General features: G+C 35.9%; 1 protein-coding gene across 3 annotated transcripts in view; it reads left to right on the top strand.

Moving 5' to 3' along the window:
- The window catches only part of LOC132752442 (uncharacterized), a 59,184-nt gene that overhangs the window by 30,150 nt on the left and 4,206 nt on the right, over nucleotides 1-24,828 (top strand). For all 3 annotated transcript variants that reach the window (XM_060742765.1, XM_060742768.1, XM_060742767.1), the window contains 10 exons: nucleotides 1,898-1,983; nucleotides 2,916-3,008; nucleotides 4,863-4,931; nucleotides 5,376-5,441; nucleotides 6,091-6,156; nucleotides 7,195-7,260; nucleotides 8,285-8,422; nucleotides 8,930-9,090; nucleotides 12,332-12,383; nucleotides 12,970-13,248. In XM_060742765.1, coding sequence (XP_060598748.1) covers nucleotides 1,898-1,983; nucleotides 2,916-3,008; nucleotides 4,863-4,931; nucleotides 5,376-5,441; nucleotides 6,091-6,156; nucleotides 7,195-7,260; nucleotides 8,285-8,422; nucleotides 8,930-9,090; nucleotides 12,332-12,383; nucleotides 12,970-13,248 — 1,076 coding nt within the window. The remainder of the gene's footprint in view (nucleotides 1-1,897; nucleotides 1,984-2,915; nucleotides 3,009-4,862; nucleotides 4,932-5,375; nucleotides 5,442-6,090; nucleotides 6,157-7,194; nucleotides 7,261-8,284; nucleotides 8,423-8,929; nucleotides 9,091-12,331; nucleotides 12,384-12,969; nucleotides 13,249-24,828) is intronic.

Raw genomic sequence — 24,828 nt, forward strand, 5'->3', positions numbered from 1 at the left:
TACTACCTCTTCAGTGCCTTTTGCAAATCAAGCGAATATTAAATGGGAGTGATAACTTGTTGAGTAACCGTAAATAGTGTGGTGATACATATATTCTTGTTCTTTTTTATGCCCCCATTTCGAAGAAAAGGGGGTATATTGCTTTGCACTTGTCGGTCCGTCGGTCTGTCGGTCCGTCGGTCCGTAGACCAAATGGTTTCCGAGTGATAACTAAAGAACCCTTAGGCCTAGGAACTTCAAACTTGGTATGGTGATTGGTCATGACCAGTAGATGACCCCTATTGATTTTGGGGTCAAGGGGTCAAAGGTCAAGGTCACATTGACCTTGTAAGCAAAAACGGTTTCCGATCAATAACTAAAGAACCTTTAGGCCTAGGAACTTCAAACTTGGTATGGTGATTGGTTATGATCAGTAGATGACCCCTATTGAGTTTTGGGGTCAAGGGGTCAAAGGTCAAGGTCACATTGACTTTTTGGGTAAAAACGGTTTCTGGTCAATTACAAAAGAACCTTTAGGCCTAGGAACTTCAAACTTGGTATGGTGATTGGTTATGACCAGTAGATGACCCCTATTGATTTTGGGGTCAAGGGGTCAAAGGTCAAGGTCACATTGACCTTGTAAGCAAAAAACGGTTTCCGATCAATAACTAGAAAACTTTAAGGCCTAGGAACTTCAAAACTTGGTATGGTGATTGGTTATGATCAGTAGATGACCCTATTGATTTTGGGGTCAAGGGGTCAAAGGTCAAGGTCACATTGACTTTTTTGGGTAAAAACGGTTTCTGGTCAATTACAAAAGAACCCTTAGGCCTAGGAACTTCAAACTTGGTATGGTGATTGGTCATGATCAGTAGATGACCCCTATTGATTTTAGGGTTAAGGGGTCAAAGGTCAAGGTCACATTGACCTTGTAGGTAAAAAACGGTTTCCGATCAATAACTAAAGAACTTTAAGGCCTAGGAACTTCAAACTTGGTATGGTGATTGGTCATGATCAGTAGATGACCCCTATTGATTTTGGGGTCAAAGGTCAAGGTCACATTGACCTCTTAGGTAAAAAAGGTTTCTGATCAATAACAAAAGAACCCTTAGGCCTAGGAACTTCAAAACTTGGTATGGTGATTGGTCATGACCAGCAGATGACCTATTGATTTTGGGGTCAAGGGGTCAAAGGTCAAGGTCACACATTGACCTTGTAGGTAAAAACGGTTTCCGATCAATTAAGTAAAAAACGCTTAGGCCTAGGAACTTCAAAATTTGTATGATGATTGGTCGTGACCAGCAGATGACCCCTATTGAGTTTTGGGTCAAGGGGTCAAAGGTCAAGGTCACATTGACCTTGTAAGTAAAAACGGTTTCTGATCAATAACTAAAGAACCCTTAGGCCTAGGAACTTCAAATTGGTATGGTGATTGGTCATGACCAGCAGATTACCCCTATTGAGTTTTGGGATCAAGGGTCAAAGGACAAGGTCCACATTGACATTGTAAGTAAAAACGGTTTCTGATCAATAACTAAAGAACGCTTCGGCCTAGGAACTTCAAACTTGGTTTAAATGGTGATTGGTCATGACCAGCAGATGAACTATTGATTTTGGGTCAAGGGTCAAAGGTCAAGGTCACATTGACCTTGTAGGTAAAAATGGTTTCCGATCAATTAACTAAAAACGCTTAGGCCTAGGAACTTCAAACTTTGTATGATGATTGGTCATGACCAGCAAATGACCCCTATTGAGTTTTGGGTCAAGGGGTCAAGGTTAAGGTCATGACCAGTAGATACTTGATAACCCTTATTAATTGTTTGATCACTGGGTCAGATGTCATGCATAATAACCTTATCACATGACTTATTGGCTGCTGATAGGGGGCATACATGTTTTACAAACATATCTTGTTTAGAAATGGAACATTAGAGCATGCAGGCAACAATTCATCAGAGGCAGGGCCAAAAAAAGAGATAGAAGTTGGGAAAGAAGAGGGAAAAGGTAAAGTATCAGTCAGGATCTGTCATGTTTTATGATACTGATTTTTAGGATGGCTGGCTATGTATTATTTACTCTTTGCTGCTGCCATTATTTGTCCAGCTAGTTTACAGAAGACTGTACAATCCACTGTGTTGTATGTTCAAAGTTCACCTGAGTGACTAGTGTACTTCTGGGCTTTTAGAATTAAGGGATCTTCCTCTTTCCAAAATTTTTGTCTGCAGAATTTTCTGAAGTTAAAAAAATTTGAGGCCTTCCCAAAATTTAATTTCGTCTTTTCGGGACATTAAAACTGCGAATTCATGGGAAACCCGAATATCTTTAAAAATTTTAATCTTAAATAATTTTCCCAATTTTGTGCTTTTATAATTTGTTTAAAACAGTGAAAATTTTTTTGTTTGTGTTTTTTTGTATTATTTTGTTTAAAAAAATAAAAAAAATTAAAACTGATCAGAAGTCAAAAAATTTTTTCGACGCACACTGTGAAAAAAACCCTTGAATAACTGGCATTCTTATGTTTGCCATAATCTGTCTGCTAGACATGTCTTTGTTTTGTACAGTAGCGTTTTATTTGACACCAGGTATTGAAAAATAAAAAACTGTTAACTTCCACAATGATAATAGTAATCTACCTTACTTTTTTAACCTGAGCGATCAATGCAAATTTATGATTTGCTGCAGTCACCTCCCCGAATTCAATATAGGGTGAATATTGTTTAGACCCCAAAAATGGACCTTTCCGCGAAAATTTGCTTACGCGAATTCAAATACACATACAGTAATGTATTGATTCCAAGTTATACATACCAGTTTGATGTGACCTAACTTTGTGCTCCTGGCAAGTTAAATGAGTTGACTGTAGGCCTGTGGCATTCAATTTTTAGCTTGACTAATTGTAAGTTTTCTGTTAGGTTACTTTAATATGTTATTTCTAGATGGTGACAGTGACTTTCAGAGAAGCAAGGAGGGAAATAAATCCGGGCATCCCAATCAGTTTCCAGGGTATTTTATAGTTATATGTATAATAGGTAAGAATATCATGTTTATTACAATATATTACAATTATTAATGAAAAGATTCGGTCTGTGACCATAGAATAAGGAGCCATGGCTCCATAGTCCATTTTGGAAAATAGGTAAAGGAACTACACTGAGGTATAAAAGCCTGAAAAACATACAATTTGAATTTTTACATAGATCAGCTTGAGCACTTTGCGATTTGCAAAAGATTATGTATTTTTACCCATTCTATGCCCAATTTCAGTGAAAAGGATTGGAATACTTTTAAATTTTGGGTCATTTTTATACACCCAAAAAAAACTTGCTGATCATGTTATGGACCTGGTCCTCTGTCTGCTAGCTCTGTGTCAGGTCTATATCTTTTGAACTGTTGGAAGAAAATTGAAACTACTTGGCAAAAAATTTAGTTATAATGAGACGGTGTGCAGGACACAGGTTTCGGCCTCCCTGAGATCAAAGTTGGTCTCGCCCTGTGGATTTCTTGAGTATTTAAGTTTCATTGTGTGAAACTACAATGTCTAGAGCTAAGATACACATGTATTTAGCATGTATCATTGCCTTATTGACCTTTGCAAAACTGATATGAATCATGCCCCTTGATTCAATAATGGCCCAGCCCTTGGGGTCATTTGATTTAACATATCTGAGACTTTCTTTGTGAAATAACTATGCCCAGAGGTAAATAAATGTTATTAATCATGCCTGTTGGGTCAATATTCCCCCCCCCCCCCCCCCCCCCCCCTGGTCACTTAGTATATATATTTTTGTGTAGGAAAACAAATAGAGTTAAGATATTTGACATGTTGCAGTGTCTTTGTTGTCCTCTACAAAACTAGTATTATAAATGCCCCTTGTGTCATTGTTGGCTTCGCCCCTGGGTTCACTTAGTAGATATAGTCTTGTATGTGGAAACACATTTCAGCCTCATTTTGTGAAACTACAATGCCAAAACTAAGATATTTAGTATGTAGCATTACCTTGTGAACATCTGCAAAACTGATATCAATCATGCCCCTGGGGTCAAAATTGGCCCGCTCCAAGGTCACTTAATTATAGCAAAACACAGTTAAGTCTTATTTTATGAAACTACAAAGCCTAGAGCTTGGATATTTGGCAATCAGTTTGTAGATTTCTACAAAAGTGAAATTAATCATGACTCTCGGGTCTAATTTGGTTCTGCTACGGGAGTCACTAGACTAGGCTAAAGTACAGGAAAACAATTTTATCTTTTTGTGGATAAATATTTGCCTCTGTATTTGGCATTTAGCATTGCCTAGTAGAGCACTATAGAAATTTTATGAATCTTGCACTTAGGGTAAAAAATGCCTTCACCTTGGAGGTCATATAGTATCATAACAATAAAAAAGATCAAACATTTTTCAACCATGTCTCTTGATTGGGTCTCTACCCTAATTGAATCATTATTTTTGATTACTTAAAACAAATTAACATTCAGGCGTATTTTGCCCCACCTTTGCAGTGCTCTTTGTTCACTTTAAAAATAAAAATCATTCTGGAAAAACAGAGGGAGGAAATGATCTGAAATTTTGCACACAAGTGATTGGTCTAGACCTACATCAAATGGAACATAAATCTTGAAATATATTATATTCTGTCCCCCTCATGTTGAGAAACCTTAGTGGAGTCCCTTTAACCGTTTTTGTTTTTTTTTGGTGGTGGGGGCATTTTATCAAGAAAACTTAATGACCTAAGCTTACCTTGTTGCCAGCTTCTTGAAACAACTAAAATTAGGCTGTCATCAGATTATACAATTCAGTTTGGTTTGAATGACTTTAGCTCAGAACTCTTCTGTAGATGTATAATGATTTAGATTTATAATTGTTTGTTTTTTTCTCTTTAAAGGGTTTGTTATTATTCTGGTTGTCTTGCTGGTAGTATTAATAAAAGTGTTCTGCTTTCCAAACAGAAGTGGTAAGTTGCGTATGTACTTCAACCATGTGTGTGGGTGCGTGTGTGCGTGTTTTATTTTGTATTTCCACAATTATTGATAGATAAATGAATATATTCTGGTTGTCAACAAATATTAAAACGTGATAAAAAACATTTAACTTAACTACTGATGTGGAACAAGTTAGATTTGTAAAACATGCATATAAAGGGCTTAGTGCGAGTGTTGTAACCCATATGATATAACGATGGAGTTACAACACTTTTGCACTAAGCAGTTGATATGAACTTCATTAGTATTCAATACTCCATAGATGCAATTCATTTTAAAAAATTCAGCATGTTAAATTTTTCTTATTTTATCTTGCCAAATTATAAATCAATTGTTTTAAGAACTTATATTTCTGGATATTTTTCGCTTAAAATAGTTTAATGTATCATATAGTTTCTGTTGTATTTTTTTCTCAGAAACATCTGGTGCCTATTCCCAAGTGCCTACAGATTCTAAGACATCATCTGAAGTTACACTTGAAGGTAATATATGAGCATCATATTTTTAATTTGAATATTTTACTGTAACAAATTATCAGATCAAGCACAAATATTTGATTTCAAGCATACATATAGTTGGTGGAGCTAAGTTCCCTGAGGTTATAAAACTCTTCTCTCAAATCTTAGGATTTTCATCGGTCAGTGTACATTTTGTGGGAATAACTGACCAGTCATATACCTGAGATCTGAGCTTGAGCTTTGGGAATTTCTTTGTAACCTTGGACCCAGGAATCAGTATCTATGAGTTCATTTGGTAGACAATCCTGTGTGGTTAAATTTTGTGGTACATTATCTTCTTTCATGTGAAGAAACATTTTAACTAGCATATATCTGCATGTACTGCTAACAGTCGTTGGAACCTCCTTTGTGGACTCCTTGAATTCTTGCATTGATTGACACCTGAAGTTGCCTCTAACAGCTATGAGTTTAATCCTGCCAGGGACTTTGGATTTTTTCATGAGAGGAAGCTATTAAGCTGTCTTTCAGGACATTTGTGGTTCTACTCCAATGCCCATTTTTTCCTTAATTATTTACCGTCACCATGTGCCCTTTGCAGTATTGGTGCGATATAAAACCAAATGGTTAAAAAAAGTTATAATAGGTATAAATTGTTAAACCATTATCATTGCAGGTACTGACAAAGGCAAGTCTGGGGATGTTGAAAGTATTAGTTTGGACACTTTCTCAACTTCGGAAGGTTATCAGAGTTCATTATCTATATAAAATATATATATAATTACATATGTTCGGCCATTTGATTGGTCACTGCCCCATACAATCTAAACTGCATTTCTTTTACATGTAACGTGTTTAAACATTATACAATATGATTCTTATAACATTCTTTTCCCTAAAAAAGATGCATATATAAGTAGAAGGGAAAAAGGCCAGGACACAGTAGAATGTACATTATAAGTGGTACCTTGTTAAATGGGATCTTGTTATAAATTGAGAAGACTGTATGTAGTAACATTTTGTAGGAAGATTTTGAAATTTGGAGACAAAATTAGTTATGGAATTTACATTTGGATGAGTGCTGAAAATATGGGCAGCAAGTTGCAAACCTTTAATACCTTTAATAAATATACAGTAAAAAGCCACAAGACCACTAACGGGACTGGACCAAAGTGGTCTTAGTTGCCGGATGGTACCAATTTAGATTACTCATATCATTGCTTACATACTTTATGGCCAGCGTCTATTTTAGGTATTTTGTTTGAACAAACAATATGTATTTTAATCTACTAGTACATGTACTTTTTTTCCTTTTTTTGAATTGAAAGAAATCTATACACAAAAAAAGCAAAAGTGCAGTTCAGATTGTTTGGGAAAGGTTGTGGGTTGTGGATGGCTTAGGGCATTGTGGGTAGTGAGCAATCAAAGCCTTGGGCACCTTTAGGTATAACTAAAAACAGACAAAATCTTTGTTAGGAAAGTATGATATGATATTGATCATTAAGTATTCTATCTACGAATTTCATGCATTATTTACTTTAAGCTAATCTGTTGTGCCATATTTTGTAATACAACTTTTCTGTAATCAAAGTTATACTTAATGTTCATTAGATTTACTTGGATGATATCAAACAAATTTTGAAGTGTGACACTATTAATCTAGTTTAAAATTTATTTTCATAATGAAATTGAAACTTAAAGTTATCTACATAGCACAAGTTCAATCTTTTTGCTACAAATCTTGTAGTAGGTTTAGAATATTTAAACAATATCATTGCAGGTACTGAGAAAGGCAAGTCCAGGGATGTTGAAAGTAATAGTTTGGACACTTTATCAACATCAAAAGGTTACCAGAATTTATTATCAATAAATGGTTATTATAGGCCTCTGATTTTTAGGAGGATTATAAAATTTAGTTGTGGATCTTGATCAATATATCTGAGTACCTGTGTCTATTTATTTTGAAAACTTGGCAAGAATATATACACTGCCGTCCGTTATATGAGCCCCTTTATAACGCTAGCCTCAGTATTACGCTTGTACACCTTGACTCCAGAAAGATTATTTCATGTAGATTTAAAACAAGCTGTATCAGCTATAATGTTTGTTCAATGTGACATACAAGGATTGCTGAATTAAGTAAACCACACAAGCCCAAAATTAATTTAAACAGCCTTTTTATTGAATGGCAAAGAAAAAGTTTGTGACAGGAATAAATGGCGTTTGATTAATTATGAGACACAGTTATGTCCCTTCGTAACTTAGAGAATCACTCTAAAGAAAAGTCATTTTTAAGCCATTTTTTCCAATTTGCTGATTTCCTTGTTATTAATAACATATTTCATAAACATCCTTTGTCTAGATTAAGGGCACATTAAGGCTCAGAAATGAATAATTTTAATTAAAAGGGCAAACATGTGTTTTTTAATGTTTAACTAATGTTTAAGTGCTTCTTACATGAATAATAAGGGGTGAGTGTAAAATTGTTTGTCATAAAAATATCAAAATGTAAATAAAGTAGCATTTTGACTTTTACAAGAAATACTTAATCATTATATTTTTACTAATTGCCAAAGAGAAACAGAAGCAAAAGATGGAGTAATTGGTTGATGCGTTACTTTTCTATAACAGTACACCAAAAATGAAATAAGTTTTTGAGAAGTAAAAATAAACTGGGGCATAATGGGACTTTAAAGTTTTGTAAATACTACAAATAAAGTGGTAGTTCTTAGCTAGAATAAAAGTAAGATATATTCAGAAAAGGCATCTGTTACCTTCACTTATAAAGCTGGGACATCACTGTATAGAAATATGCCTCTGAAAATTGTCAAGTGTGACAAAAATTTATGGGATAACAAATGTTCTTTCAGATGGTGATGATGCGAGTGATTCTCCATCAGACGAAGAAAGTGAAAGTAAAGTTGATGATGAATTATTTCCAAAAGAAGCCATTGACATACAGACTTTGGCAGAGGAAGAGATTAGCCCAGTGAAGTCTTCTTCATCTAGTAAATATAGAATAATATTTCTCTTGACACTATCTTTTTTTAGAGAATATGATCTGTTTTTAATTGTCTTATGCTAAGTAATAAAAAACAGATTTTTTTATCTTGCCAGGTTGTATTTTAAATTTTAAAGGACAAAATGCCATTGACATTATGTAATTTTTTGTCACCATAGGTCTGGCACTATTTGAAATTACTTGCTATTGTTGGATTTGACTTGCTCAAACAGCTTTTGCAGTTAAATGATTTTTTGCTGATTTACGGCCCTTGAATAAAAAAAGCTTTTTGGCATGTTATTAGTTAATGATTTTTGTGTTGCCAGTAGCTGATATATGCTAGTTGTCACAACTTCTGCGTCATCTGTCTGTCCCTTCTTCTGTTTGTTCATCATAAACTTTGTTCAGAGCACTCTTCAACGACAACTGGTGCAGTTTCATTCAATCTACAGGACTGATCAGTAGCAAATTTAGTTGTGCATATTTTATAACTTATCACTCTTGTATGTTTCAGAGAGTTCAGGCTTTAAAGTAAAGAAGAAATATGACAATAATCTATTTATTGCGATTGATAAAGTTGGAACATTAAACTTTGGGTCTGTGTCCAGTAACAAGGACACAAGTGGTCTCATGAAAAGTCTATGTGATGGACTACAAATACCGGAAGAATCTGTGGTTTGTATTTTATTTCTTTTAGGGTTGTGAGCCCACTTGAATTTAGAAAAAGAAGTCAGTACTAAAATGTTTATGCCCCCGCTGTTTAATTGTTGGGGTATATAGTGTTACCCCGTTCTGTCATTCCGTCATCATCAGCTTCCGTTAATTTTCTTGGCAACAATTGCAAGCATTCAACTCAAATTTGACATATGGATATATCATAGGAAAATGCAGGCCAAGTTCAAATTTGGTTATGGTTTGCAACTTGAAGATATTTTCAGACTAAATGTATGTATAAGGTTAAAATCGTATGTACTGGTATTTAACCACGAAATACAAGTCAAAATCGAATTTAGTTTTGGTTCTATGATTTTTGTGTCGCCTTGAAAAAGGCGACATATAGGGGTAACTTTTGTCGGCGGCGTCGTTGTCGTCGTCGTTGTCGGCGTCGGCGTCCCCTAAAGCTTGTCCGGAGCATAAGTCAGTCATTATAAGTCGGATTGACTTCAAACTTGGTATGCATGCTTCTCATAATGACCCGAAGTGCAGTGCACAAGAACAAGTACTCTGTACTCCTTATTTTTTGAGTTATTGCCCTTTGTTTATTTTCATACTTTATTTTTGTCCGGGCCATTTCTCCTTAAGTATAAAATATTTGGACTTGAAACTTCATAGGATGATAGATCTCATTAAGAAGAAGTGCAGTGTACAACAACTGGTACTCTGCATTTCTTATTTTTTGAGTTATTGCCCTTTGTTAATTTTCATACTTTATTTTTGTCCAGGCCATTTCTCCTAAAGTATAAAAGCTATGGACTTGAAACTTTATAGGATGATAGATCTCATTAAGAAGAAGTGCAGTGCACAAGAACTGGTACTCTGCATTTCTTATTTTTTTGAGTTATTGCCCTTTGTTAATTTTCATGACTTCATTTTTGTCCAGGCCTTTTCTCCTAAAGTATAAAAGCTATGGACATGAAACTTCATAGGGTGATAGATCTCATTAAGAAGAAGTGCAGTGCCCAAAAACTGGTACTCTGCATTTCTTATTTTTTGAGTTATTGCCCTTTGTTAATTTTCATACTTTATTTTTGTCCAGGCCATTTCTTATAAATTATAAAATCTTTAGACTTGAAACTTAATAGGATGATAGATTTTATTGATAAGAAGTGCAGTGCACAGAAACTGCTGATCTGCATTTCTTATTTTTTGAGTTATTGCCCTTTGTTGATTTTCAAATTTCATTTTTGTCTTTGCCATTTTTCTCTTAAACTATATTGTTCACAAGGCGACACATCCGACTCGCGGAGTTATAGTTGACAAAGTTATCCGTCTTGAACCTAGAAATAATAAGAAATTTTCAGTTTCTTTTGTAGTATGTCTGAGGTTGACATTGCATGTGCTGGTATTTTACCAGAAAATACAAGTCAAGTTCTAATTTGGTCATGGTCAGATGTCTTTTTGACAGTAAACCCGCTTGATCTTGGAAAAGATTTAAGAATTCAGAATTTCTAATCATTATCTTGGCTACAAATATGCAATTTACAAAAAGTTGATGCTGAATAGTTTAAGGGCCTCAAAAAATGGTTTGTGTTAACGTTAGTAGTTTAAAGGGCCTTAAACTTAGAATGAAAAAATGGTTTGTGCAAACAAATTTGGAAGAAAATATTATTATAACATTTGAAATGCGCAAGCATTACGGCACATTACTAGTTTTCAGTAACAGCAGATCTGTCATGTTTTTGTGCTGATTGCAATATGTTTTGTCATATTAACTGTGCAGTTAACATTGCAATAACAGTTCACCTAACTAGCTTTCCTAGATAACCAACATTAAATTACCAATTTCTCTGCAATTCATCAAATACTTATCCTGTATAAGGTTTTTAGCTCGACTATTCGATAAGAATAAGTAGAGCTATTGTAGTCACCCGAGCGTCTGCGTCGGCGTAACCACTTATGTTAAAGTTTTAGTAATAGTTCAAATATTTTCAAAGTCCATTGACATATGGCTTTGAAACTTTGCACACTTGTTCACCATCATTACCCCAACCTGTAAACAGGAGGAGGTAACTGTATCAAGCATTTTGACAGAATTATGCCCCTTTTTCGACTTAGAATTTCGTTAAAGTTTTTGTAATAGTTCAAATATTTTCAAAGTCCATTGACATATGGCTTTGAAACTTTGCAAACTTGTTCACCATCATTACCCCAACCTGTAAACACGAGGTGGTAACTGTATCAAGCATTTTGACAGAATTATGCCCCTTTTTTGACTTACAATTTACGTTAAAGTTTTTGTAATAGTTCAAATATTTTCAAAGTCCATTGACATATGGCTTTGAAACTTTGCACACTTGTTCACCATCATTACCCCAACCTGTAAACAGGAGGAGGTAATTGTATCAAGCATTTTTTTTTACTATCAAGCACTAAGAATAGTCGAGCGTTGCTGTCCTACCGACAGCTCTTGTTTAATCAGCCTGTAGTCTAAAATGTCCAGGAACATAACGTCAGAGAGAAATTTGCCTTTCCTTAAGGATCGAACCAGTGACCTCTGGATAAGAAATCTGATGCTCTCCCTATTGAGCTAACTAGGCAGACTCTGAGATTAATTGATCATAGCAATGACAGTGAATAGTATCTGTCATATGTTGCCGTACAGATGCCGTATGTTGCCGGTCGAATATGAATCTGTTTTTAATCAGTTATCAAGATAAAAGTTTTTAAGACTTGAGTTTTATTATTTTGTATTCTAACACGATCTGCATTTTTCCTTATTAAATATAGAAGAACCAAAAGTGTGTGTTATTATGCAATAAAATCACTGTTGACGTTCTATATTTAGATATATGAAGTAATCATTATACATGTGATGTAACCACACAAGAAATTGACGCACTGAAAATAAGTACGGAAACAAATCAGGCGTAATTTTGCTTAATATCAGGTACAGCAGCATTTATTTGTTGATGTGTTGAGGTCTTAGAATCTAAATAATATATCCAAATCGATGATTTTATCGCTTGATAACATCACTGTTTGTCATTCGGATGCGCAACATTATATCACTTGGGCTACACCTTGTGATATATTCCTCACATCCAAACTCCAAACAGTGATGATATTGAGCGATAAAATTACTGTTTGAGATATATTATTTCTTAATTCACTAGTTCCTGAGAACAATATTGTTTAAATATAGTAAACTGATGAATAACAAAGGATAATGGTTAATTCAGTGTTACATCTCTTACAGAAAAGTTTCTTTGTAAAGAAAATGGACTCGGAGAAGATAGTTAGTGAAAAAGGTGAGTTGTACACTTTTATTTAGCTTGTCTGTTTCAAAGAAAAAACTATTTTGAAAGCTGTGACTTTGTTGTCATAATTGTGCAAAAACTTCAACATCTAGTTGGCAACATATCTAATGCCATTTATATAGAGAGGTTGGAAAACAGATTCAAAAAGATCGGTGAGTACAAAATTTTGACTTTTTGGAAGGTGAAAGCCCATTGTTATAATTATGATTAAATACCTTAAAAACATAATATGTTTGACCAGAACAATGATATCTGTCATATGTTGCGGTTCTGATATAAAATTGTCTCCCCATTTGGGTTTCTGAGTTAAGACCCATGGGCAGGTACTACATGTACTAGAGGGATACGTAAACACATGACAGTTATTTTTTTTATTAATAAATTGAACCATATTATAAATGGTTTTCCTTAGTACATTAATTGGTCATTAAGAACGCAGTTTATTCATGAAATGCACTAAGATTTGTTTATTTCGGAGCATTTAACTCACCTAGCACTGAAATTTCCAGCATCGGTTAAACTAACAGAATCACCAGTCTGAATTGCATGAACAAACATTTACTACTAACTATTACAGATGAGGAAGGAAATGGACAAGAAGAAGAATTATCGCAGGATGTTGAAATACTGACACCAAAAGTGGGAGGAAATGTGACATCAGAAGTGGATAGAGGGGCCGGGGAGGAATTTGCAAGCCCATACAGTAAAACCCTGACACAGCTTGTTGTTAATGGGTTTGCTGAACACATGAAATCAGTGGGGGCCCTGATTTACAACGGAGAAGTCATTGGAACTGTCTCCCGAGCAGGCGACGATTATCTTATTACAGCTTCCCATGTAATAAGAAGAATAATTGGTAGGTACTTAAATGTTGTGTTCATGAAATTAATGCATAGAAGGGTATCCAATGCCGTTTTGTGTCGCCTTGAAAAGGCGACATATAGAGGTTACTTTTGTCGGCGTTGCCGGTGTCGGCGTCCCCTAAAGCTTGTCCAGAGCATAACTCAGTCACCTTAAGTCTGATAGACTTCAAGCTTTGTATGCATGCTTCTTTCAATAACCCGAAGTGCAGTGCATAAGGACCAGTACTCTGCAGTTCTTAATTTTTGAGTTATTGCCCTTTGTTAATTTTCATACTTCAATTTTGTCCGGGCCATTTCTCTTCAACTAAAGAAGCAATGGACTTGAAACTTCATAGGATGACAGATCACTTTAAGAAGAAGTACAGTGCACAAAAACCGGTACACTGCATTTCTTATTTTTTGAGTTATTGCCCTTTGTTAATTTTCATACTTTATTTTTGTCCGGGCCATTTCTCCTTAAGTATAAAAGCTATGGACTTGAAACTTCATAGGATGATAGATCTCATTAAGAAGAAGTGCAGTGCACAAAAACCGGTACTCTGCATTTCTTATTTTTTGAGTTATGGCCCTTTGTTAATTTTCATACTTAATTTTTGTCCTGGCCATTTCTCTGAAAGTATAAAAGCTATGGACTTGAAACTTCATAGGATGATAGATCTTATTAAGAAGAAGTGCAGTGCACAAGAACTGATACTCTGCATTTCTTATTAGTTGACTTTTCGAAGAATATGAGAGCTATTGTAGTCGCGTCGGCGTCTGCGTTGGTTAAAGTTTTTTGTAAAGTCAAATATCTCAATTATTGCTTGAGATATTCAATTGAAACTTACAATACTTATTTATAGTAACAAGGTACATCAGATTGACATGTTGGATAACTCTGCCTACAATATTGACATAATTATGCCCCTTTTTAGCTCGACTTTTTTAAAAAAGTAGAGGTATTGTTATAGTTGCGGCGGCGTTGCCGTCCACAAACTTGTACCTGGATCATAACTTTTTTATTTCTTGGTGTATTGTCTTCATACTTGGCCACAACAACTCTTGGGACAAGACCTTTCAGTAGACCACACTAACCTTGACCTTCATCCATAAATGACCTTGACCTTCGTGGTTAAAAGTCCAAATTTTGCTTGTACATGCTGTTTTTGGCTGTAACTTTGTTATTTTTAGCTCGACTATACGAAGTATATGGAGAGCTGTCCTACTCGCCCCGGCGTCGGCGTCCGCGTCCAGATTTTAGATTAAAGTTTTGGTGCAGTAAAATATTTTTCACTATAACTTTGTCATTTCTTAAGATATCAACTTCAAACTTCAAATATATGTTCCTTATCATCAACCACATCTTATGTGACAAGGGTCATAACTCTAGCACCAATGTTTTCAGATTTATCTCCCCTTGAACTTAGAATTTTCCTTAAAAAATACTATTTTTAACTGATACTTCTTTATTTCTTAAGGGATCAACCTCATACTTCAAATATATGTACCTTATCATCATCCCCATCTTATGTGACAAGGTTCTTAACTCTAGCACCAATATTTTCAGATTTATCTCCCCTTGAACTTAGAATTTTCCTCAAAAAATAATATTTCTTACTGTTTCTTCTTTATTTCTTAAGGGATCAACCTCATACTTCAAATATATTTACGTTATCATCATCCCCATCTTATGTGACAAGGTTCATAACTCTAGCACCAATATTTTCAGATTTATCTCCCTTTGAACTTAGAATTTTCCATAAAAAATGTTATTTTTTACTGTAACTTATTTATTTCTAAAGGGATCAACTTCATACTTCAAACATATTTACGTTATCATCATCCACATCTTATGTGACAAGGTTCATAACTCTAGCACCAATATTGCAAGAATTATCTCCCCATAAACTTAGATTTATTTACTAGAAAAATGTTATTTTTTATTTTAACTTTTTTACTTTTAAAGGTATCTACCTCAAACTTCAAATACTTATTCCTTATCATCAGTTACATTTTATGTGACAATGTTCATAACTCGTGAAGCAATATTAACAGATTTATCTCTCTTTGAACTTAGGATTTTCTTTAAGAAACATAATAACTTCTTTACTTTTTAAGGTATCTACTTCAAACTTCAAATATATATTTCTTATCATTACACAAATGTTGTGTGGCAAGATCCATAACTCTAGCATGACTATTTCTAGAATTATTCCCCTTGATCTTGGAATTTATGTTAACAAATGTTATTTTTAGCTCACCTGTCACAAAGTGACAGGGTGAGCTTTTGTGATCGCTTTTCGTCCGGCGTCCGTCCGTCCGTCGTCCGTCCGTCCGTAAACTTTTGCTTTAAATGACATCTCCTCATAAACCACTGAGCCAATTTCATCCAAACTTCACAGGAATGTTCCTTTGGTGGTCACCTTTAAAAATTGTTCAAAGAATTTAATTCCATACAGAACTCTGGTTGCCATGGCAACCGAAAGAAAAATCTTTAAATATCTTCTTTTAAACAACCCTAAGAGCTAGAGCTTAGATATTTGGCATGAAACATCTTCTAATGAGTGTCTACCAAGTTTGTTCAAATAAAAGCCCTGGGGTCAAAATTGGCCCCGCCCAAGGGGGTCATAGATTTTCCCTATATGCATATAGTAAAAACTTAAAAAATCTTCTTTTAAAGAACCCAAAGAGCTAGAGCTAAGATATTTGGCATGAAACATCTTCTAGTGAGTGTCTACCAAGTTTGTTCAAATAAAAGCCCTGGGGTCAAAATTGGGCCCGCCCCGGGGGGTCATTGATTTTCCCTATATGCATATAGTAAAAACTTAAAAAATCTTCTTTTAAAGAACTGTAAGAGCTACAGCTTAGATATTTGGCATGAAACATCTTCTAGTGAATGTCTACCAAGTTTGTTCAAATATAAACCCTGGGGTCAAAATTGGCCCCGCCCCAGGGGGTCATTGATTTACCCTATATGCACATAGTAAAAACTTAAAAAATCTTCTTTTAAAGAACCCAAAGAGCTAGAGCTTAGATATTTGGCATGAAACATCTTCTAGTGAATGTCTATCAAGTTTGTTCAAATAAAAGCCCTTGGGTCAAAATTGGCCCCGCCCCAGGGGGTCATTGATTTTCTCTATATGCATATAGTAAAAACTTAAAAAATCTTCTTTTAAAGAACCCAAAGAACTAGAGCTAAGATATTTAGCATGAAACATCTTCTAATGAGTGTCTACCAAGTATGTTCAAATAAAAGCCCTGGGGTCAAAATTGGCCCCGCCCCAGGGGGTCATTGATTTTCTCTATATGCATATAGTAAAAACTTAAAAAATCTTCTTTTAAAGAACCCAAAGAGCTAGATCTAAGATATTTAGCATGAAACATCTTCTAGTGAATGCCTACCAAGTTTGTTCAAATAAAAGCCCTTGGGTCAAAATTGGCCCGGCCCCAGGAAGTCATTGATTTTCTCTATATGCATATAGTAAAAACTTAAAAAAATCTTCTTTTAAAGAACCCAAAGAGCTAGAGCTAAGATATTTAGCATGAAACATGTTCTAATGGGTGTCTACCAAGTATGTTCAAATAAAAGCCCTGAGGTGGAAACTGGCCCGCCCGGGGGGTCATTGATTTTCCTTATATGTGTATAGCAAAAACTTAAAAATCTTCTTTGAAAAAAACTCAAATAGCTAGAGTTTAGATATTAAGCATAAAACATCTTTAAGTAAATATCTACAAAGTTTGTTCAAATAAAAGCCCGGGGGTCAAAAACTGGCCCTGCCCCAGGGGTGTCATTGTTTTTAACTATATGTGTATAGTAAAAACTTAAAAAATCTTCTTTTAAAAAACCCAATGAGCTAGAACTTAGATGTTTAGCATGAAACATCTTCTTATGGGTATCTACCAAGTTTGTTCAAATAAACAAATAAAAGCCCTTGGGTAAAAATTGGCCCGGGGGGGGGGGGGGGGGGCTATATACAGGTGAGCGACCTCAGGGCCATCATGGCCCTCTTGTTTTACTAAAACTTAATACATAATTATACATAATTGATTTTTCTTTCATAGTTTTGTCCTCCTTACTGTGTCCAGTATTTTATTATGCCCCTATTTCGAAGAAAGGGGGTATATTGCTTTGCACTTGTCGGTCCGTCGGTCCTTAGACCAAATGGTTTCCGAGTGATAACTAAAGAACCCTTAGGCCTAGGAACTTCAAACTTGGTATGGTGATTGGTCATGACCAGTAGATGACCCCTATTGATTTTGGGGTCAAGGGGTCAAAGGTCAAGGTCACATTGACCTTGTAAGCAAAAACGGTTTCCGATCAATAACTAAGAACCTTAAGGCCTAGGAACTTCAAACTTGGTATGGTGATTGGTCATGACCAGTAGATGACCCTATTGATTTTGGGGTCAAGGAGTCAAAGGTCAAGGTCACATTGACCTTGTAAGCAAAAACGGTTTCCGATCAATAACTAAAGAACCTTAAGGCCTAGGAACTTCAAAACTTGGTATGGTGATTGGTCATGACCAGTAGATGACACCTATTGATTTTGGGGTCAAGGGGTCAAAGGTCAAGGTCACATTGACCTTGTAAGCAAAAACGGTTTCCGATCAATAACTAAAGAACCTAAAGGCCTAGGAACTTCAAACTTGGTATGGTGATTGGTCATGACCAGTAGATGACCCCTATTGATTTTGGGGTCAAGGGGTCAAAGGTCAAGGTCACATTGACCTTGTAAGCAAAAACGGTTTCCGATCAATAACTCAAGAACCTTAAGGCCTAGGAACTTCAAACTTGGTATGGTGATTGGTCATGATCAGTAGATGACCCCTATTGATTTTGGGGTCAAAGGTCAAGGTCACATTGACCTCTTAGATAAAAACGGTTTCCGATCAATAACTAAAGAACCCTTAGGCCTAGGAACTTCAAACTTGGTATGGTGATAGGTCATGACCAGCAGATGACCTATTGATTTTGGGGTCAAGGGGTCAAAGGTCAATGTCACATTGACCTTGTAGGTAAAAACATTTTCTGATCAATTAACTAAAAACGCTTAGGCCGAGGAACTTCAAACTTTGTATGATGATTGGTCGTGACCAGCAGATGACCCCTATTGAGTTTTGGGTCAAGGGGTCAAAGGTCAAGGTCACATTGACCTTGTAAGTAAAAACGGTTTCTGATCAGTAACTTAAGAACGCTTAGGCCTAGGAACTTCAAACTTGGTATGGTGATTTGTCATGACCAGCAGATGACCCCTATTGATTTTGGGATCAAGGGGTCAAAGGTCAAGGTCACATTGACATTGTAAGTAAAAATGGTTTCTGATCAATAACTAAAGAACCCTTTGACCTAGGAACTTCAAACTTGGCATGGTGATTGGTCATGAGCAGCAGATGACCCCTATTGATTTTGGGGTCAAAGTTCAAGGTCACATTGACCTTGTATGTTAAAAACGGTTTTTGATCACTTACCTAAAAACGCTTAGGCCTAGGAACTTCAAACTTTGTATGATGATTGGTTGTGACCAGCAGATGACCCCTATTGAGTTTTGGGTCAAGGGGTCAAAGGTTAAGGTCATGACCAGTAGATACTTGATAACCCTTATTAATTGTTTGATCACTGGGTCAGAAGTCATGCATAATAACCTAATCACATGACTAATTGGCTGCTGATAGGGGGCATACATGTTTTACAAACATATCTTGTTAGTCGAGCTTCGCTGTCTCCTGTGACAGCTCTTGTTGAATGGATTGTCTTCAAACTTAAACATAATAATCTTCAAGGATATCCCTTAAAAATAACCAGACAGACCTTGACCTGCACTCATTAATGACCTTGACTTTGAAGTTCAAATTATTGAAATTTTCATTGTTTTGGCTGTAACTGGCTGTAACTTTGCTATTATTGAAGGGATCAACTTAATATTATAACAAAACATACTTAAGACTCCACCACGTGACACCACCACGTGACTCCTACACATGACCCTACTACGTGACTTCACCATGTGACTCCACCATGTGACTACCATGTGACTCTACCACGTGACTCCACCAAGGGACTCCACCAAGGGACTCCACCACATGACTCCACCACGTGACTTCACCACGAGACTTCACCATGTGACCCCACCACGTGTCACCACGTGACTCCACCACATGTATCTATTTATAGAATTTTCTATTTATAGAATTTTCTATTTATAGAATTGCATGTTTCTTTTTTTAGAATTGCGTGTTTCTATTTATAGAATTTTCTATTTATAGTATTGCGTGTTTCTATTTAAAATACAAGACAAAACTAATGTGACAAGACAGACTGATTAATTTTATAAAAAGGAAACATTAAGATTTTGTTCAAACATTTCTTTGTTTGCTTGTAGAGAAAGTAAAAAGTCAAGCGTTGCCCCCGCCTGGTGGTGGCTCTTGTTAACTTAGAAATTTTGGTTAAAGTTTTTTGTAAAGTCAAATATCTCAATTATTGCTTGAGATATTCAATTGAAACTTACAATACTTGTTTACAGTAATGCCCGCGTCACACTGTCCCGAAATTGGAACCAGATGGACACACAAATTAATAAATGTTCAAATTCGGATCTAATCGTAATAGCATCGGGTCATTCGGGAGGGCATCTTTTGTAATCGTATAACCCCCGGCTAAATTTTTCAGGCTCCGGCAGCAACTTCGTGAGCGTTCCTAAATTTTTTGGCATGCCAAATAAGCCGGAGGACATTGCGAAGGTTCATTTTCATGTTCAGTTCGTATGCCAATTTCGCGCTTCGTAAGGCCTTCGTGAAGCCATCTTGACAAATCGTATAGTATTCGTCTTCATTTCGTGTAATCATCGGTGCCATCTGGCAATTTTCGCCTCAAGAAGACAATACGAAGGAAATACGAAGATGCCCGAATGTCTTAGGAAGGCAACACGACTACGTGAAGCCCCCGCAATACCGTCATCTCGCCATCGTACTTTGGTACGATGCCATCGAGATGTGACCACGATGTGGGCGGAAGAAGCAAATTTGAGTGGCTCAATCAAATGTATCATGGTGGACGTATAAAAGACTTGCCTCAAACCATCTTCCTCATCAGTAAGTCCTGCACAACTCTATAGACAATACAAAAAAGTTCCATTATTTGCAGTAATTTACAATAATTTTCACAATGGCATATTTTGACGAAAAAAACAAGAAAAAGAAGGCAGCAGCAGTGCTATTATTAATAAACCTAGGAACCATGATAAGCAGCTGTTACAGGTCCAACACCGCCTCTTACAGGTAAAACAATACTGAATTATTTAGTTTTGTCATTTCTTGCTATTTGCCTTTCCAGCATTCGACAATGTACTTATGTTATTTTGTTTTTATGTTTTAGAACAGGGGCAAATCAAGGCGAAGAAAGAAACCGAGATCTGTGTGGGTCAGGAAATTGCTATCAGAGAAAAGAAGAGAAAAGTATGGCCACTACAGCACTCTACTAAAGGAGTTGAAGATAGAAGATAAGAATTTCCTTCTTTAACTATACAAGGCTTCCTAGAAGTCTATACGATGAGGTCCTGCAAAGGATAGAAGGCAGAATACAGAAAAAGGACACATGGTACAGAAAGTCTCTTCCTCCTAGTCTCAAGCTGTCTATCACTCTACGACACCTGGCCTGTGGTGACAGTTATAAAAGCCTGTCCTACAACTTCAGAGTTGCTCCAAACACCATCTCCCTTATAATAAATGAAGTTTGCGATGCCATCAAAGCCGAGTTTGCTGCTGAGGTGATCCAGTGTCCTACTACAAAGGAAGAGTGAACTGCCATTACTGAGCAGTTTGAAAAGAGATGGCAATTTCCACACTGCTGTTGTGCTCTAGATGGCAAGCATGTGGCGGTTACATGTCCTTGGAATACTGGTTCTATGTACAGAAACTACAAGGGCTTCTTTTCCATTGTACTTATGGCCTTGGTCGATGCCGACTATAAGTTTCTTTGGATTGATGTCGGCTCTGAGTGTTCAAGCAACGATGCCAGTATTTACAACGGGTCAGAACTAAAGGAAGGCCTGGAGAGTGCGGACAACATATTTAATCTCCCTGAAGAGAAGTCCTTGCCTGGTGACGACGTTCCTGTACCATACTACATAGAAGGGACAATGCTTTCGGAATCAACAAGAGCCTGATGAACCCGTTCTCTATCAGGAACATGGAGTATCATGAGAGAATTTTTAACTATATACTCTCAAGAGCCAGGCGGGTTGTAGAAAATACCTTTGGTATTCTGGCGCACAAGTTTCGAGTTTTGCTCAGGACCATGAACCAGAGGCCAGAGACATGCAGAAAAATAATCACAACCTGTGTGATCCTTCACAATCTGATCAGGCTGAGATATCCAGCTATCCACAAGAACCTGATGGACTTGGAGGACCAGAACCAAGATGTCATCCCAGGGGGCATGGAGAAATGAAAAAGTACTTCTGGATGTTTACCACGAGAGGGCAAGGAACACTGGAACCCAGGAGGGGAGGCAAATTAGAAGATACCTTAGTCACTTCTTTACCTCAAAGGCAGGTTCGGTGCCATGGCAAGATAAGATGATTTTGTAATTTTCCTGCAAAATATTGACAGTAAATTGAAACAAAGCAGTGATAGTAAAATTGTTACAGAGACATGCTAACATTGTGATGACGAATATATTACTTTCACATTTTGCATTGTATCTGAAGTAAAACTTGTATGGAGTTATAAATGCTGTTTTTGAATCTTTTATTATCGTACTCACAGTACGACGTCGTGTTCCCATCGCATGGCCTTCGTGTGTCCTGCGTGTTAACTATTTGGTAAAAAATTGCATCTTTTAGGTGACTTCGTGTGCGAATCAGATGCAATCGCGTGACCTTCTGTAGGAATCGTACTTCCTTCGGCATTTGAATGACTGTCGACTTATTTCGGAGCCATCTTCGCGCGAAATGTAAAATTCCTTATTCGTATGCACATCTGGTGTCAAATTCGGGACAGTGTGACGCGGGCATAACAATGTACATCAGATTGACAAGTTGGATAACTCTGCCTACAATATTGACAGAATTATGCCCCTTTTTGACTTAGAAATTTTGGTTAAAGTTTTTTTGTAAAGTCAAATATCTCAATTATTGCTTGAGATATTCAATTGAAATTTACAATACTTTTTTATAGTAACAATGTACATCAGTTTGCAAAATTGCATAACTCTGCAAGCAATATTTGCAGAATTATTTGCCCCTTTGAAACTTAGAAATTTTGGTTAAAGGTTAAAGGTCTTCAAAGATATTTACTTGAAACTTTACACATGTACTTAGGGTCATAATTTGAGGGTCATAATTGTATGCCACTGACCAAGTTCCATAACTCTATCTTGCATTTAGGCTGATTCATATCCCCTTTTCTACTTAGTCTCTTGGTTAATGTTAACATGCAAGTTTTACATATCTCAATAACTATTAAAGATATTTATTTAAAACTTCACATATGCATTTAGGGTCATAATTGTAGGTCACTGACAAAGATCCATAATTCTGTCTTGTATTTAGGCTGATTTTTCTCCCCTTTTTCAACTTAGAAATTCATGGTAGAGTTTTGCTTGTAAGCTGTTATCTCCATAACTATTGAAGGGTTTGTGCCTTTTTTGGGACAATTTTATGCATTCATAATAATAAAGCAGTGATTTACTTGATAAAACATCTTAATAACAAGCCTTTGTACCTTTTCTGTCAATTTTATGTATTCATAGGTAATTAGTATTATTATACTCAATAAAACACCCTTGTGACAACCTTCTGAATAGTCGAGCCAATACTGTCCTCCGACAGTTCTTGTTTTTTGAGTTATTGCCCTTTGTTAATTTTCATACTTTATTTTTGTCCTGGTCATTTCTCCTCAAGTATGAAAGCTATGGACATGAAACTTCATAGGATGATAGATCTCATTAAGAAAAAGTGCAGTGTACAAGAACCGGTACTCTGCACATCCTATTTGTGAGTTATTATCCCTTACTAATTTTCATACTTTATGTCCAGGCTATTTCTCATAAATTTTAAAAGATATGGACTTGAAACTTCATAGAATGATAGATCTTATTGATAAGAAGTGCAGTGCACAGAAACTGCTGCTCTGCACTTATTATTTTTTTAGTTATTGCCCTTTGTTAGTTTTCATATTTCATTTTTGTCCTGGCCATTTCTCCTAAACTATATTGTTCACAAGGCGACACATCCGACTTGCGGAGTTCTAGTTATACTTGAAGGGTGACATGCTGTTTTTATCTCCACTTTACAAAGAAATAATGTGGAGCTGTTGTCATGACCCTCTTATCAGCATTGGCATTAGCATCGTTAACCTTTTTGTTAAGGTCCATTTTTGCCAAGTAAAAGCCATACACTTCAAACATGTTCATTGTTATAGAAGGATGTTATGTATATTAAGGGCAGATAATCCTTAAATTAATTTTTGGAAACTTGTATTGTGACCAACTATTCTTTTTTGCTTGAAATGTTTCTTTTATCATACTCTCATAATTTAAATAAATTCTATGAAACAGTTTTCGTTTTGCTATATGTAAATCTAGCATATGCCTTCAAGAAGACTTGTCATGTGCAAAATGCCAGGTAGAGAAGTGAAGGTTCTACTTGGATGTTAAATTAGTGCATTCATGGTTGTGTCTGGCCATATTTTTGTCATTCATTGTTGAAATAATTAGGCCTACTTGAAATTTATTATTTATAACACCCTTTAAAATACTAATACCTATGGGGGCATTCATCTGTTGTCTCTGATTACAAGTTTTGTATTTCTGTGAGTAAATAAAGTGCAACCCCGTTTATTCGAGGTGCCTGGGACTGAATATTTACTTCGAATAATCGATGGGTTCGAATAATCGAAATCGAAATATTGTGATAGACGAAAACTACTCCACTTTGACAAATCATCGCAAAACTACCGTTTACAACACACTTGCTTCCTGTAATCAATTGAGAAAAATAAATATTTAAGAAAAGATGCGTAAAAATTATTGTATTGACATTGAAGACATAAATACTTACATTTTATTTTACATTATGCATCGTTTCGTTTCATGCAAAGCCTTGATAATGGCCGTGTCGTCACTACAGTATTTACAACTAAACTCTGGTGTTTTCGATTAGGATAAATTAAGGGTCTCATGTAGCGTTGCAATTAATGAAAAAAATGTTTTGCATGTTTTGACAAATTCACATATACGGATTGTATAAAAATTATTGCTGTCATCTTCAACAAAATCGGACACGGTGCATAGCTTTTCATTTTAGGTAATTAAATGTGATTAAAGAACACACAAAGAGTTATTATCATGATTGTCTAATTACACGCATGACTGTGGATATTTTTCACAAGTCGACTGGTCAGCGAGTGGATCTGCGCCAATTAGTCTGGCTTCGAATAATAATTAGGCTGGCTTCGAATAATAGGTGTGAAATTCTTTCATAATTGTATAATCGGGACCGAAATTTTACTTCGAAAAATAGGAGGTATTCGGATAATGCATTTCGAATAATACGCTCATATTTATATTGTTTTATATAGAGATAAAAACGGGACCAC

The sequence above is a fragment of the Ruditapes philippinarum genome, unplaced genomic scaffold (genome assembly GCF_026571515.1).
Source record: "Ruditapes philippinarum isolate M1 unplaced genomic scaffold, ASM2657151v2 ctg1831_1_1_1_1, whole genome shotgun sequence".
Classification (NCBI taxonomy): domain Eukaryota; kingdom Metazoa; phylum Mollusca; class Bivalvia; order Venerida; family Veneridae; genus Ruditapes; species Ruditapes philippinarum.